This window comes from Schistocerca nitens, chromosome 6 (genome assembly GCF_023898315.1).
Source record: "Schistocerca nitens isolate TAMUIC-IGC-003100 chromosome 6, iqSchNite1.1, whole genome shotgun sequence".
Taxonomy (NCBI): Eukaryota; Metazoa; Arthropoda; class Insecta; order Orthoptera; family Acrididae; genus Schistocerca; species Schistocerca nitens.
Genome location: NC_064619.1, coordinates 208575049 through 208592653, shown reverse-complemented (window position 1 = coordinate 208592653; position 17605 = coordinate 208575049). Strand labels below are relative to the sequence as shown.

General features: G+C 38.9%; 1 protein-coding gene across 4 annotated transcripts in view; it reads left to right on the top strand.

Annotated features, from left to right (window-relative positions):
* Positions 1–17605, top strand: part of LOC126262278 (V-type proton ATPase 116 kDa subunit a 1) — a 670786-nt gene that overhangs the window by 574944 nt on the left and 78237 nt on the right. For all 4 annotated transcript variants that reach the window (XM_049958792.1, XM_049958795.1, XM_049958791.1 and 1 more), the window contains 2 exons: positions 3429–3555; positions 4632–4808. In XM_049958792.1, coding sequence (XP_049814749.1) covers positions 3429–3555; positions 4632–4808 — 304 coding nt within the window. The remainder of the gene's footprint in view (positions 1–3428; positions 3556–4631; positions 4809–17605) is intronic.

Genomic DNA, 17605 nt, shown 5'->3' with positions numbered 1-17605 from the left:
ATGCTAGCTTAAAACACATCAATACGAACATTCCAGGTTTGATGCCAAAAACACTGTTGTGATCAACTGACAAAGTTCCACAATGTTAAGTTTCTCAGGTTCAGTAGAGGGCTTCAAATTTTGAATGATTTTGTACAACCCTACACTGCTCGACAATAATCAGACAGCCTTATCAGCTGGTTCAATGATGCACCTTACCTGGCAGTTTGGCAAAAGCCAGCGCAGGTAATTGTCCCACCTTTCTGTAGACTTGTCGAAACCAGCAAACAGCATCAGAGGCAGCAAGGAAGAATGCTGCTCTGTAGATGCCTGTCCTGCCACCAGTGCAACGTGAGAGTGGATCAATTGTGCTTGCTTGTTTGGTCTGCTCCTGCTGCAGTTGCTTCTGAAGGCAAAAGTGTTTCTGCCAGCACTGCATAAATACTATGTCCATGGTATCCATCAATTAACACAGTGAAAAAAATAAAGATATTACAAGCACAAGAACATTCTCGGTCACCACTTTTGTATCTCCGAAGGTGTCACATTGTTGCAAAACCATATGGTTGTCACAAGTGTCACAACTTGAGCTGCTAGTTGTTGCTCAATTGGAAACTGGTGAGCTAGACCTTGCAAGAGGAAAAACTCAATGTGTGGGTGTATCTACAGAGGAATGGAGAATACAAACACCGCATGTAGACTGGCACAGAGAAAAAAACAAAATGCACCTCGTCAGTGACTGAACAACTAGCATGCAGGAGCAAGAGCAAGAGCAAGTTGCAAAGCGAAAGCCAGATCCTCATTAACATCTTGGCAAAAGAACTGACTGATCCAGCCTATTGTGGCAGCAAGTTCTGCCGGTACGATGCTCCACACATCCCATCCGTGTTAGCTTTCCACATTACTCTGCTGGGAGACTCATGCCAGCTCATCTGTGTCCATTTGTACATCCAGTGGTGGTGATAGTAAAGAAATATTACTTATATTATATCTTTGTATGACCCTTATCAGTTTTCGCAGAGAACCGTATTGCTTCTTTGTATGGTATGTCTTGAAACAAGGTTCCATACACAAAGAGATACCATATTACTCGTGCAGCTCAGCTACTGTCTCTTTTTGAAAGATGCTTTTCCATTACGTTTCTTGCTCCTGGAGGTAGATATGTACCACACGCATGCAGCATACTGCTTACATGTTGGTGGCAAGTGCTGCAGCAAATAACTGTGTGTTAATATGCCCACTGTTCCACTTTGTATAGTTGTAGCAGCAACCTGCTGCGCATCGTCCTGAGTGAACAAACTCGGACTGCAGAGCTGTAGTCATGAACCAGTGCATGCTGTTTTCTTGTAGTGCACTGAATTATACAAGACTCAATTTGACACTTCCGTGAAAGCGAGTGAATATACATCTTCTTCCACCATTTTACTGTTGTGCCAAAATACATTGTACTGGTCTACAAAGTTTAGTTCTGGCATTGTTGCAATTGCAATATAATACTAAAGTGACTTCAGTATAAATGGACCATTATTTTCTTGTGTGTTTACCAAATGTTGGTTTATGGCTAGTGGACAGTGAGTACACATCCTTGGTGTCCTTTCGTTTCATTATCAATACATTACATTTATGTCTGTCATTTCTCCCTTCTTCAGTTTAGTTTCAGGCATCGAACTTCTTGAGATGCTCAACAGCATTAGTTCCTGCTTGAGACAACTCCTGAAACAGATCTGGACAAGAATAAAATATGTCCAAATACATGGTCTTTATCCAATAGACAGTAGCCTGAAGACAACTGCTGATGATGTATTGTTGAACACCTGCTTTGCAGCACCTCAAAATTGAGCACATAGGCACTATTTGCTTCTGCAACAGTGTACAACTTCAAGCCATATTTGTGTTGTTTATTCTATATACAGGTTCAAAATCTCACACAAACTAAAATTGTGCATATTTCTTCAACAGTTGTAAGTTCTTCAGCTGGGCAATATGCCTGAATACATCTTTCTCTAAGCACATTGAAGACCGGATGAAATCCCTCTCCCCCCAACCTCTTTTTGTGTATGGTTTTCAATAAGATACAGGCCAGAAAGTACCTGATTACACTGCAAATTACTTATTATTTATTGGTTGAGATTGCAACTCGTCTAGATTAGTGCTCCAGTGATGTACTATTCTTGGCCTTCTCGAAATGCACACATGGGAAACAATGGATTAATTTCAGTCAATGTCACTGGCTTCCATGCACCCAATAATGAATGAGCTTTTAGTTCACTTTCACAATGTTTCTTTGTTATTATTTGCACTGAAAATTAATTTTTTGTGCTTTTAAATCTCTTGTGTCTTTGTGTGTTAGAAAAACTGTGGTTGAGTGTCGAACTCATGGAATCAATGTTCACAGGAATTTTTCTTGACACTGTGCTCTGGAGTAAAGAAGACTGAAAATCAGTTGCAGTCAGAATTTAACTTCGCCAACAGAAGCAGCAAACAGCACATACTGAAATTCACCATTGCTTCGAGCCGTTCATTCACATCATCTGCTGAAAAGATGCTTGTGACAGTGTAGGCCTAGCAAAGCCACCATTTTCTTTTGAATCCTCTTCTGCTTTCTCTAATTAATTTAAAACTACTTCCATTGCTCAGTGTGTTAACTGCAAATTGGCTGATCAGCTCCTTAATCCTGAAACAGTAGAAATTGAAAGGCTTCAGACAGTAGCACTTAGATTTTGCTTGCAGCCAATATTAGCAAGCTGGCAGTGATATATGAGGCATCATTGTTGCCTGCTGTGTTGCCTCTTCTCTCTTTTGTAGTTTCTTTTTGTTGTGATAAATGTGAGTTACAGTTGCAGTACTTACTAAGCATGTCAACAGACAAGAAAATTTTAGTTTACTAAGCATGTCAATAGACAAGAAAATTTTAGTTTTAGTAATGAACAACATATAATCAATCTGTGAATGACGTCCAGTTTCATGGAAGCATGAAGCACAGGTTAAGATGCCTGCACTGTAGGATGCCCGCCTGCCCCTTCTCCCCCCCTCTCCCCCCCCTTCCCCCCACATGGCTCTCACCACTGTGGTGATCTGTGTGGGACCAGGCTGGCTTCCTCTGCTCTCTGAAAACTCCTCGGTCAATCGGTCAACTTAAGCTTACGCACTATGGATAAGTCAGCTATTTCCTGATCAAATAATCTTCCTCACACCATTTAAAACGGAGTTCAAAACCTAGTGTGCTTTGGACTGACTTTATGAAAAAAAATATTATTCCTCAGTTATTTATGATAGAAAGATATTTCTCATGCCATCTGTGAATAAAATATGGGTTTGGCCCAGAGAAAATATATATATATATATATATATATATATATATATATATATATATATATATATATATATATATATATATATATGTGTGTGTGTGTGTGTGTGCATCTGGATGATACATTTTTAAATTGCAGGTTTGTTGCTGGAGTTGTGCCAAGAGAAAGGGTCCCAGCATTTGAAAGAATGCTCTGGAGGATATCACGTGGCAATGTATTTTTGCGTCAAGTTGGGCTGGATCAACCTCTAGATGAACCAAATACAGTGAGTGATCTGCTTATTGTATCCCATACCATGATGTGTACTAGCTATGTACAACAAAAGATACTGTTACCATAGAAGAAATGATGAAATATTATTTTACTTTATCTTTACTCACAATGATGAATTTAAGTTTAGTCTTTAATTGCTTAAATCTAAGTGTAGTGCTGTACATGAAAATTTATAGTTCCCTGAGGATCCACATTTTGTCATACAAGGAAGACCACACAGTTGGTAAAATTTGAATTATTTTGGTGGTAATGCCACAATGTAAGATACATACTGACTTGTCTGTTTCTCATTCCATGAAAGTCATGTTACAGGTTGTAGTGTGAGCATTTTACATTATTTTGGATTGAGCAGTTAGCAATGTGTTATGGTGTTTTTTCTCCAGTATGTTGTCAACAGCCATACTGGTTTGAATGCAGCCAAGTTATCACAATCTCTACAGCTGTCTCACTTTGTAGAGTGTCATTTGGCCAATGCGCCAGACAGTGTAACGTTATGTTTTCAGATATAATACAGAGATATCACATCTATAGGTGTGGTGCGAGAGCCCCCTTTCCTCTTTAATATGGTACACTAATGAGTACACATTTTTTCTAATTTTTAAATGTTTTTTTGTTGCATTACCTGTCATTCATCTGCAAATTTGTGGTTGTTAGCGCTTATACTTTATAGTTAATGATATTAAATTGCCTCCACATTAAGATAATACCATCCCCATTGTAGGACAAAATGTTTTTCAAGCATTTCATAATTTAATCTATGGAAATTGAAGAACGTGAATGACAATAATTTCTGTATTCATTTTCTGTGCTCACTTTTTAGTGACTATGCTAATGTGTGTTTTTGTAACATAATGTAACCATTCCTTCTCCTCTCACATGCTTTTTAATCACAGTTATTTCCATTACTATCGCAGTATTCAGCTTGCAGAGCTACATACTGTGATGAGCCAGAACTGTTCTTTACTGTCCAATATTAACTGAACACCAAGAATTTTTATGCCTTTAACTTAATCCAGTCAGTCCTTTACATTCCACGTGGTTCATACTGGTGATTCTTCTTATTTTCAGGGCAACTCTGTATATAAAACAGTTTTTGTGGCCTTTTTCCAAGGTGAGGAACTGAAGTCTCGAGTAAAGAAGGTGTGTGCTGGTTTCCATGCATCTCTGTACCCCTGTCCAAGTGTCGCAGGTGAGCGTGCAGACATGCTGGCTGGTGTTCGCACACGCCTTCAGGATCTCACACTGGTATGTGCTTTCAAGAGGTTTAGTGCTTTGCACCAAAATATGCTGTTGGTGTCATTGTGCAAATAGTTGTTGATGCCCAAAGGTAAAGAAAAGTAGGAAATTGGAATAAATGTCAGTGCTTTTACGAACAAGTACATTGTTCTTCACTGTATTTTAACCGACAAAAAAATGCCATAAAGCAGAATGTGAGGAGAATTACGTTACCATGAAAGAGAAAGCAGTTCTCAGCCACACATTCGTGACTTTTCAAAACTGCATCAATTGTTGCTGTTTCATAGATATCAGTTGAAGTACACTGGGAACTGCTACATGGAACTCAAGAAAACAGATGAATACATAATGAACACATGGTTTGAAAGAATATTTGCATTTTCAGGATTATTCAAGAAGAAACAGCAGATTTCAAAAGTTTACTTCTCATTAAACTACAAGAGGAAGTAACAAAAATGCAATATCTCTGCACAGAGAAAGGTTCATAGTTTCATGCACTCAGTAGGAGCACAAGTACTGCCAAAACTCTAGCCGTCTTCTTTGCAAACCCAAATTAGATTATTATTAGTTATGGAATAATTGACTCTTCAGTTCAGTGGCGCATATTGTGAGTAATGCCAGGCATGAGTGGAACAAACATAATGTCTCTTACGTACATTCACAAATAAAAATTTCTTTAGATAATGTCTGTTGCTGTAGTAGGATTCTGGCAATGAAAATCTTATTTTTTCCCCATCTCCTCCAATTCAGTGTTAAGCAACAACACTGTTTAGGTAGTATTTGAATAATCTGTAGGTTGGGGCAACCAGCTTTACATCATTAGTCTCAAATTTTTGTGTGTGATAAACTTTTCATATAGAAAAGGCGTAGATGATGTTCTCTTCAATTGATCTAGTTCATATTTAATGGAGATAATGGCTTTCTATGTTATAGTCATAACATTGTGGCAATTAACTTAACTGTAGCCTGCTTCACATAGGATGGCGCTTCCGCACACAGAGGCAGAGCGATAGGGAGGAGTGGAACGGACGAGGTTTGCGCATGCGTGGCGGCAGAGAGTGGGCAAACAAAGTCTGTATTTTTTATAACTGTGTTGCTGTGGACGACAATCGGGTTCATTTTCCTTTGGTACATCGTATTATATGTTCAAATCTATGAGAGAATAATACATTTTAAAACCGATTTCGATCATTCGTCTACATGAGGGAAATCTTACTTGTGAGTCTTTATGTAAAATCCACTGCTCCACAGCAATTGTCTGTGTGATGTCGGGAAGTGAGAACAGCTGATCCAGCTTTGTGGAGCCATCAGGAACAATTTTTCTCAAAATTACAATTATCTAATGACAAGATCATCGAAAATACACACATCAAAAAAGAGCTTTGCATCAACCTGGTTCCAAGAACTCCTGAAGATAGAGGTTGACTGTGGATATTGTATCACAGACATAGTCCCTTTGACTGTTCAGAGATGTGACTAAACCTGCCCAAAGATGTAAACAACCGTGCATGAGCAGTGCCTATTAGATGTAGGGGGTCCAACAGCAGGTCAGTTCCAGTCATTCCACCAGGAAGGAGGTACACTGCTCATGTTGTCTGTAGTTCAACCATGCCTGGACAGTCAATACCGCGGTTTGATCGCGTCCCCACTGTTACTTTGTGCCAGGAAGGGCTCTCAACAAGGGAAGTGTCCAGGCGTCTCGGAGTGAACCAAAGCAATGTTGTTTAGACATGGAGTAGGTACAGAGAGACAGGAACTGTCAATGACATGCCTCGCTCAGCCCACCCAAGGGCTACTACTGCAATGGATGACCGCTACCTACAGATTATGGCTTGGAGGAACCCCGACAGCAATGCCACCATGTTGAATAATACTTTTCTTACAGCCACAGGACGTCATGTTAAGACTCAAACTGTGCGCAATAGGCTGCATGATGTGCAGCTTCACTCCCGATGTCCATGGCGAGGTCCATCTTTGCGACCACGACACCGTGCAGTGCGGTACAGATGGGCCCAACAACATGCCGAAAGGACCACTCAGTATTGGCATCACGTTCTCTTCATCGATGAGTGTCGCATATACCTTCAACCAGACAATCGTTGGAGACGTGTTTGGAGGCAAACCGGTCAGGCTGAATGCCTTAGGCCGTGTCCTACATGAGTGACAGAAGCGAGCAACAGTGCATGACAGCTTCAGGCCACGACATTTGAATTCAAACATGTTTGAATCTTGTTGCTGCAGCATGCGTGACACAGAGCGACAGCCACGTATCTTCTTGGCAAAGCAGGGGAGCGGATGCGACGGCAGCTATGAATTACTTAACATCCGATTTTAAGAAAACTATTCGGTGAAATAATATGATTCTTCCGCAATCTATAGCTTGATATCCTTAAAGGATAAAGGTCAGAATTTATTTTCATTATTCATCATAGTTACTGGGCTGCACGAAATTTTTAAGAATTTGCAGAGTTAAAATCACATTTTGTGGACTTTCCGTGTAGTTCATTTAAAGCCATACATTGTTGTGTATGAAATGTAACCAATATATCTAAGTTGTATTTAAAGTTGAGGTCTGAATGATATCTCTTTTCATTCTTGAGATATTGGTTGTTATATCCGTGGACGGGTCACTTGTGGCGCGTTCAAACCTTTCCTGTGCTTCGGGAATCAGGTGGTCGTAAAAATCGTCTTATCTCATAAAAGGTTCAAGGTATTGGAACAATGATTTTTGGAAATGACAGCATGCAGAAAGGACTATTTTATCATATGATTAACACTCGATATGTTTTCGTAAACGCGTGAGCAGAGCGAAAACAAGACTCCCTATAACTTACACCATGAGGTTTTTTCCAAATTTTCATAGGCAAACAAAGGGAGAGAAACAGGTAAATGGGGTATCAAAGTGACCAGGATTAGGTCTAGTTTGGCATGAAGATATGTAACTGCTTGAAAGTAATCAGGGTAATGAACGAAAATTGAAATAGTTCATGAAAAGCTGCTATAAATGAAGTGTCAAAAATTTCATCTTGCCAAGATCTAGCATTTTGCACATAAAAAGATAAATTGGTGCAATATTTAAATGTCAGAAAGGCTTCCTTCAAATCAAGTATGTTAGAACGGCAAACGAGGAGTCGGTAAGATCATGCTTTCTGAATAAAACTTGAAATTCAAAAATGGAAGAAATCAATCAAATATTTTATGAAATGATTTGTGTGAAAGAAATAAGTAGATCAGAGAAATGTTCTATGTGCCTTTGAATGATGCTTGAAATCATGAATAGAAAATGAGGTGCACCAAACGTTTCCCTAATATTTTTTATTTCATACTTTTAGACAAATCATTACACAAAACATTTGACTTTCTTTTAAAAAATTTTGGAAGCTTTACTTTTACAGACTACTTGGAGTAATTGAAACGCTTGGCCTTAACACTGACTTCTGATGAATTACGTTTGCAACATCAAATATCTGTAAAATTTCAAGGTTCATTGTAATTTATTAGGAATTTAACGTGTGTGATATACTGGAATAGCTGCCGACACAAACAGTTGAGCCAATATGATTGTATTGACGTAATTTCATGCGTGTATTTGTTAGGTTTCACTGTTTGATGTAATTCTGCTACAAATACATCACATTTGTTGAGTGAGCAAGAAATTTTGGAAGCTCAAGCGAATGAAACTGCTCTATGACTCACCTTGCACTTTTTTCTTGGGAGGATAACTATAGTTTCTGTAATCATGATTTTAAAATTTATAATCTATGAAAGAACTGAAGTAAATGTGAAATATAAGTCCTGAAGCTTTTTTAGTATTTATTACTTTTGAAGATACATCAATTACATGTGTGTCAATAATGCTTTAAATAATGGCATAAATGGCCAGTTCCCTCGGGTTGATATTGTTCTAAGCAGCTGGTCTCCAAAGTAATAATACATAATGAGACAATTTATTTCAGCATTTTCAGTTTTGATTGTTTAGTTTTAACCTGACACTTTCATACTTATATTCTTTTATAAACCATTTACATTTACTGTAGACATGAGAAATTTCTTTGCTCGGACTAGAAAAATAGTGTTAGTCCGAAAGAGAGAATGTCTCTGCACTGTTATTTGTGTGTGTTCACCACACATCAACCAGTAACAGGTGAGTGGTTGCCTTTCATCATTACTGTTCATTGTTTCTACCCCAGAATTTTCATACAGAAGTTTCATTGTGAAGCCACTGTGAAGTCGTTGCCTGCCTGTAAGAAAATCGTGGTGAACTGAAAACTGCAAGTGTAAATTAGCTGTGAAAGTGCAGTCTGCATTCTGTCTTTCAATTCCTCAAATTTCTTTATGAGCAGCAGTGAAACTTCAGGGAAGATGGTAACTTCTGCCAAAGTATAAGTCATCCATGGTGAAAATCTGTTTGAAAAACACCTGAAATACATTAGTCATTGCTGATTGTTCCAAAACACTGTCAGTGCACACTGATGGTCCAGAACATTAATCCCACCTGCTTAATAGTGAGGTGGTCCACCTTTGGAACACAATAAGCAGCAGTTCTGAATGGCACAGATTTGAGAAGTTCTTGGTGGGTTTCCCAAGGTATGTGGCACCAGTTGTCTATGCACAGGTCATGAAATTCTGCTACTTTATGGGCTGGTGGTTTGCTCATGCAGAGATGGCACCTGGTAATGTCTCAGATATGTTCCATTGGGTTTAGATCAGGAGAACTTGGTGACCAAAACATCAACAAGAAATCACCACCATGCTCCTCAAACCACTTTAGCATTTTTTAGCCTTATGACAGGACAGTTATCCTCCTAGAAGATACCTCTGCCATCGCAAAAGTACAAACACGAAGGAATGCAGGTGATCCACACTAATGTTCATGTAGCACACAACTGCCATAGGGCCTTTGATTACTAACACAGGTCTGATGGATGCTCAGCTGAACAACCCCCACAGGATAACACTGCTGCCACCACCCTGTATTCGTGATGTGGTGCATGTTTCAAGCAGCCATTTCCTGGGATGACAGCATCTACAGACGCGACTACTGACCTAGTACAACAAGAAATGTGATTGATCAGTCTAGGCAACTCAGTTCCATTGATCCACAATCAAATCTTGGTGATCCCATGCTCATTGCAATCTTAACGACAATGCTGTTGGATCAGCATGGGAACTGTTCCAGCATAAAGTCAAGCACCGGCATGCCAGTTGGGAATGTTAGAGCAGAGAGGGCTGTGAAGAAGATGTCAGCCAACTGCACGTGGACCGACCTCTCTTTAGGATGAAAGCACAATGGCAATGCCCTCTACGCAAAGAGAACATAAGTGCTGCACCCGACTGGCCACAGCAGAGTTGAAGGTTAGGCAGTTCTACGAGTTCTACAGCAGCGAGTTCAAGAATAGCATCAAGACTAGTCATTTTGCTTCTACTATGTAGCATTGTCTATACAGAAGAGAGTTATAAGTTTGTCTATCACCCTTTGTTCGCATCACATTTGTATTTCACAAAGTTAAGTATTGTAATCATTTAGTTTTGTAATAAACTTAAATAATATGATTTGCCTGAATTGTTGTCTAGCGATCCGAGAAAGCAGGTTTCCTAGGCACCCCATATTTGACGAGTTGACAGGATACAACAAGAACATGCCGGAGCTACCTACTGCAAAGCCTTACGTTCAAGAATATGCACTGAATGGTGTCCTGCAAAACACTTGTGTCTGCAACAGCTTTTTACTCAGCTACAGATTGCCACCTATCCCTCATAAAAAATATGGACAAGACCCCAACCCACACATTTTGTGATGAGGCATGGACATTACAAGGTAACGGACTAGTGTAGCAGTTGATCCAGAACTGCAAATAGTCTAACGTCCTGGAACTACTATTAAAATTTTGTTGTACATATTTACAACTGATGTTAAATTCAAAAATATTATTTTCATTCTGAAGTACATAAATTTAATTTTCTAAAAAATATGAAGAACAGATTTAAACAAAATTCCACCCCCATAAACATATTTCTCCTTTCTGTAAAACGAAATACTGTCCTAAACTTCTGTAAACCCAAAACTTTTAGTTAATAGTTTAATTACATGCATGTTTCAACAACGGGACTATAGAAGTGCGTTGTTACATTGTAATAAGTGCTGCAAGCAGCTGTGCCCCCCAGTTCAGTATAGTTAAACTGTTAGCTGTGTCAAATTACAGTTATTCTTAGATATAGGTGTAGCAAGTTCCAGATCACATTTGCCAGCACACAATGTTTGTTGAAAATTGAAGATGTAATATGAATTGTCTTGGATTTGAAAGTGAAATGAAGACTATATGAAGTTCTATTTTTGACTCGTGTTACTGGAAACAGTACACAGAATAATATATGGTTATTAACTTCCACGTAACATCCAAAACCTCATTATTCTGTCACAAAAGTTAAGTACTTTTATAAAATAATGCCTATTTTCTCCATTGCTTCTAACAAAATTCTCACTCAGTGATACTCACTGACTTGCTGCTCAGATTGCAACAGCTGAAAAATCTAGAGCTTAAATATTTGCTAATCTCAAAAATGATTATTATTATTCTGAGCTAATCAGATGGTGATGTTAGAACTTGGAACATCTAGTCACCTACATGTGGCTTCGTTACCTTTTAGCTGCTTTCCATGGATGCAAACCAGCTTCACTGTTTCCAAGTTGCTCATTTCCAAGTGGTGGGCCATAAAAATCTGCACACTGTCAAAGATCCTTATACCAAAGGATTTCGCCATTTGCATCCTATATCACCACAAGAATGATTCCCCATTTGTCTCTGCTCTGCTTATATACTTTCCTTAAAACATTACATGCAACACTGCCACGTGGCATTCAATCACACAGTGGGCAGTGGGCATGAAGTTTAGGCTCATTAGTTTATATATCTGTACAAGTTGTGGTCAGATATTGTATTTTCATGAGCAGAATAAAAGATACAAATTTCAGACTGCATGGAAAATGATGGTTGATCCGAAACACGAGTGAATCAAAGTCTCATGTTTCTATAGTTTGCATCATGTCGGAAGGAGGCCCTATTTTCAGCCGTTCTGCTCATCACCCACCACGAACTGCTCATAGCCAATAAGATTCATTCTCTTTCCAAGCAGCTAGCTGCGAGTTACAAACTAGACTATGAGGATCGCTCTTCCACATGCTGTGCTGTTGCTGTATTTTGCAACAATGCAGTTTATTCACAGAACGAACGAATTATTCACTCAGATGTCGATCTTCCTTTCTTGTATCAGTATAGCTGTGAATGTGTATCTGCAAATGTTGTGGTGTGCTTTCCAAATGAAGATGTCACGTGATGGCAATAAACATGAAGTTTCTCACAAGCAACTTTAATTGAATTGTATGCCTGTGGAGTATCGTCTTAGTCGTGTGACTGGTTTCATGATTTTCTGCCAGAAAGATCACTGTATGTAGTAATCGACAGAAAATCATTGAGTAAAACAGAAATGACAGAAGTGATATCGTTTTCTTGTGAGGAAGTGTTGTAGGCACTCCTCTGTTCCTGATCTAATAAACAATTTAGGAGACAATCTGAGCAGCCCTCTTAGACTGTTTGCAGATGATGCTGTGGCTTACTGTCTTATAAAGTCATGAAGATTAAAACAAATTAGAAAACAACTTAGACAAGATACCTGTACGGTGAGAAAAGTGGAAATTTATTCTAAAAAATGAAAAGTCTGAAGGCATTCACATGAGTACTGAAAGGAATCCGCTTAATTCAGTTTACAGGATAACACACATGATTCTAAGGGCTGTAAATTCAACTAAATACTTGGGGATTACAATTACAAATAACTTAAAATTCGACTATCTCATGGATAACATTGTGTGGAAAGCAAACCAATAAATTGGTAGGACACTTAGAAAATATAGTAGGTCTGCTAAAGAGACTACTTACACTATGCTTTTCCGCCTTCTTCTGGAGTACTGCTGTCAGGTGCGGAATCCACAGCAGATAGAACTGATTCAAAAAGTTCAAAGAAGGCAGCTTGTTTTGTATTTTTGTGAAATGGGACAGACTGCCATGGATATGATATGCAAATTGCGGTGGCAATAATCAAAACAAAAAGTGTTTTTTGTTGTGGCAGGATTTTCTCATGAAATTTCAGTCGACAACTTTCTCTTCTGAGTGTGAAACTACTTTGTTCGCACCCACCTACATAGGGAGGAATGTTTATCATAATAAAATAAGAGAAATTAGAGCTTGGAAGGAAAGATAAAAGCGTTCGTGTTTCATGCGTGCTGTTCGAGGGGGGAACGGTAGAGAAATAGCTTGAACGTGGTTCTATGAAGGCTCTGCCAGGCACTTAATTGTGAATTACTGAATAATCATGTAGATATAGATGCTTCACAAGCAGTTGAGGTGGTTTATATCCCGCATTTATAACTTCTTCAAATGTGAATCTGGAAGTGATACTTCTATTTTTGTTATTTTGAAGACTCATAAACAAAATGCAAAAGCACATGTCGGCAAGAGAGCTGCACTGAGAATAGTGAAGGAAAATGTCAGAGCTGTGGAAATCTCATGAAAATTTGTTTTCATGTTGCCTGAAAATCATCAAAATCGCAAGAAGTCTGTAACACAAATAAATGGTTTTGTGAATGATGTTTTAAAGTGCTCTGTGTTTGAAATGTATATAAGAAGGGAATACCCAACATCACAAAAAATTCTTACAATTATGCCTCAGCAAATTGACTTCAAAGGTAGTGCTCCATCTACGTAAAGAATTTTAAAATACATTGGTTTTTAAACACGTTAGAGAGTTTTTAATTGAAAGAAGTGACATAAAAGCAGCACGAAGCGCGTCTGTTATGAAGATGCATGATGCAACAGGAGGAGGTAGCTCTTCAGTGTGTTACCTTGATGAAACAGGGTGAATCAGATCATTCCATGAATACCTGCTGGAAAATGAGTGATGGTACTGGCGGTTGGATACTTATTCTGCACGCTGGCTCTTCTTCTGGTTTGGTTCCTGAGAGTAAACTTGTATTTAGGTGTAAGAATTTTATTTATTTAATCGTGTCTGAGCTACATCTGTAATTAATTAATACGCTATATATGCTAGATTACAAATACAAGTAAATGATAGTTATTCATTCATATATACATTCATGATCTTCACATATTGTAAGTCGTCATTATTGTCTAAAGCAAGGCTCATATCTCTCTCCAGTGTTCGGCACACTTCACTGCCGCGTCGTTGGCCAGCCACAGGTCTTGGAAAGTGCATGGGGCCAGCAAAGATGGACAGGTCAGCAGGTGTGTCATGGTTTGTTTTCCTCCACATTGGCAGGGCTCTTCTTCGGCGTATCCCCACTTGATCAGGTTATCCTGTGATCTTCCCATTTGACATCTAAGTCTATTTAGGCTCTTCCAGACTCTCCATTCCAATTGTGATCCAGCAGGAAGTTTTTCTTTAATGTTCCAACTTTTCAGACTGCCTTTATCCAATTTCTGTTTCCACATTGATTCTCTAGTTGTAGACTGACTTTCGGTTAGTGGACGTTCAACTTTTATGAAGTCTTTCCTAGATTTAAGTCTTGCCTCCGCTGGCTGATGTGCGTACAGGGGATGTCTTCCATCTTCGCACTGCCTGCTTCGTTCGGCCATTGCCAACGTTTGCCGTCTGATCTGTGGGGGGGCTATTCCAGAACACATATAAAGGAGATCACGGTTTGTAGGCTTCAGGCATCCCGTGATTAATCGACATGAGGCATTCAGTGCTGCGTCCAGCTTCTGAGCATGTGTCGATCTTCTCCAGACGGGGCATGCATATTCAGCTGGAGCAAAGCACAATGCCAGGGATGATGCACGTAGAATTTCAGGGTTTGCTCCCCAGTGTGAGTTGGTAAATTTACGTATTATGCCGTTCCGTGTGTTGACTTTCGCTCTAGTTTTCTCTACGTGTTTCTTGTAAGACAATGTTCGATCTAACGTGACTCCAAGATAAACTGGGTTTGGGCCGTGTTGAAGTTTAACTGAGTTCCATTCCAATTGTAATTCCCTGTTTGCTTCCTTGTTGTTTAGATGAAATAAACAACAGGTGTAAGAAAAACGGTAGTGACTACCATTTGGAAATGAATGCTGTCACTTTCAAAAAGTGATTCACTGAACTATTCTTGCCATACCCAGATTTGAAGTCAGTCATTGTAATTACCATGCCAGTTCTCATTCAGCTGTTACAGAGAAATGACCAAGTATGAGCACGAGGAAAGGGGATATTGTGCTGTGGCTGAAAAATAAAAATATTCCAAAGCCAGACGTGTGCTAAAATCCTGCAGATTGTTAATTTATAAAACTCAAATGACAGAATATACAAATGCAACTCTCTTGCATGTGAATGTGGTCACGCAGTTTTGCATTTATCCACATATTACTGTCAATATAATCCATCAGAATTAATTTGTGCACAAGTTACAAGCTATGTAGGGAAAAAAATTAAACATTCAAGGTAACAAACACTGAAAGCCTTGTGCATGAAGCAACAGACAGCATTGCCTTTCAACGTGGGCACACTGTGTCTGTCACACTGAAAAGTTAAAAAAAAAAAAGACTTTCATAGGGAGGTGAAGACATACAAAAGCCTTGAATGTATAATCCTAAACTTACAATCAGATGGTTCAGACATGGACTCAGTTAGCAGATGATATTACATTGTAGACTTTGAAACAAAGTAAGGTAATGAGGTAATGATCTTTCTTGGTTTTAAAGACTCATGGTTTAAAAACATTTATTGTCAACATATCAATTGCATACACTGTACATGAGAATTTTCTAGATTTTATTGATTAGGAATATGTAGCATGTAAAGTATTCAGACTACAATGCTCAACACATTGCCCAAGGAGAAGTTAAGCTTTTCCCAGCCTGTTGTATTACTTGCGAGAATAAGGCTGGATAAATTTGCCAAAACTTCCAGTATTTTGACACACAAACCCCTGTCAGTTTCAAGGCACGAATTTGAAATTGCCTTAAAATGAAAGGGAGGGCTGCCTGTCAGGATATCAGTGGTTTTCAATGTTACTGGTCAGCTTTCTGTCAAGTTATTCACAGAAGATGGCTAATTTTTTGCTTGTTCAATTGATCTTAAATGCATTCTCACACGGTAATGTTGAATGAGTTAGTTTGAACTCATAATGCCTGTTGACACCGAAAAATATGATAACATAGTGACAGTTTTTATGATAGTCTTTTGCATTAGTGTTTGCTACCGTTAATTCTTTCTTAAACATAGTGATTTACATTGAACATCAGTGAAACACACCCACAATCGTGCATTATACAAATTTAAAAAAATATATGGAGTAGAAGCAGTTGTCAAGTGAATATAATGACTTCGATTTGAGTGTAAAGTTTAGTTTGTTATATATTAGATTTTTCCTTATAAAACAGTCCAAATCACAATAATGACAGTTATTGCAACAACACACGCCAAAAAAAAGTTTTGCATCACCTCTTTTCCGAGAGTTTCAGAACCTGTACAGAAAATTGGAATAGAGATCAACATAAACGTCATTTCTGCGCTTTTTATTGCTCATGAAAACTACAGATTGCATGTTGTACCATCATACAGCGAGACCTTCAAAGTTGGTTGCCGTGGCATATTATCCTCAAGTTCATCAAGGCACTGTTGGTCCAGATTGTCCCACTCCTTAACAGCGATTCGATGTGGTTGGTGGGTCATGTCGACAGGGTTGATGTCTGGAGAACATGCTGGCCACTATAGTCGAGCGATGTTGTTATCCTGAAGGAAGTCGTTCACAAGATGTGCATGATGGGGGTGTGAATTGTCGTCCATGAAGATGAACGCCTCGTCAATATTCTGCTGATATGGTTGCATTATTGGTAGAGGATGGCATTCACGTATAGTACAGCCATTACCGCACCTTCCATGACCACCAGTGGCATACACAGGCCCCACATAACGCCACCCCAAAACAGCAGGGAACCTCCACCTTGCTGCACTCACTGGACAGTGTGTCTAAGGCCATGTCCTATGTGAGCGACAGAAGCAAGCGACTTCTGGATACGCGACATTCCAGCGACAAGCAGCAGCATCGGGTGACAACCTTGGGTGTCCTGCGTGCAAGCGACCATGTCGCGCTACAAGATGGCTGCTTAGAGCCAACCAGCTGTTTCTATAAAACGGTGTCCTTAATCTGTAGAATACTGTAGCTGGACAGTAAGGCTACAGAATTAGGTTTACTTAAGAAAATAAAGTGAAAAGGAATGCTGTGCATGAAATTTACAAAGGGAGGAATCTCCAAGGAGAATTTCATAAGTATCATCAACTACGAAGATCACCAGACAAATTCTTCAAATACACGTGAATGAGCAGAGGAGTATTTGACTATCTCTCTCTCTCTGTTTTTTTACATGATCAAGAACTTTTAACAGCCAATAAATGCGGAGGAAGGACTATTACATGACTAACTACGCTAAATACGAACATAAGCACACACATTGATTTCAGTGAATAATAGCTTGCTGCGGTGTAGGGGTAGCGTATTCAATTCGTAATTATGTGTCTGGAAAAAGCCCTGGGTTCGATTCCAGGCCATTTTTATAATTTTACTGACTCAGTTATGATTCTGTATACTACGTTTTATGTATACTGTTTACACTGCAATGTTAAGTATATTTTTAATTTATTGCCAAAGAACTTGATCTTCACACCTATTACATTCGCTAATTTTTCTTTCAAAATAACTCTAGAAATTGACAACAGCGGGCAGCACCAGTCAAGGGACAAGTAGCAAGATGTCC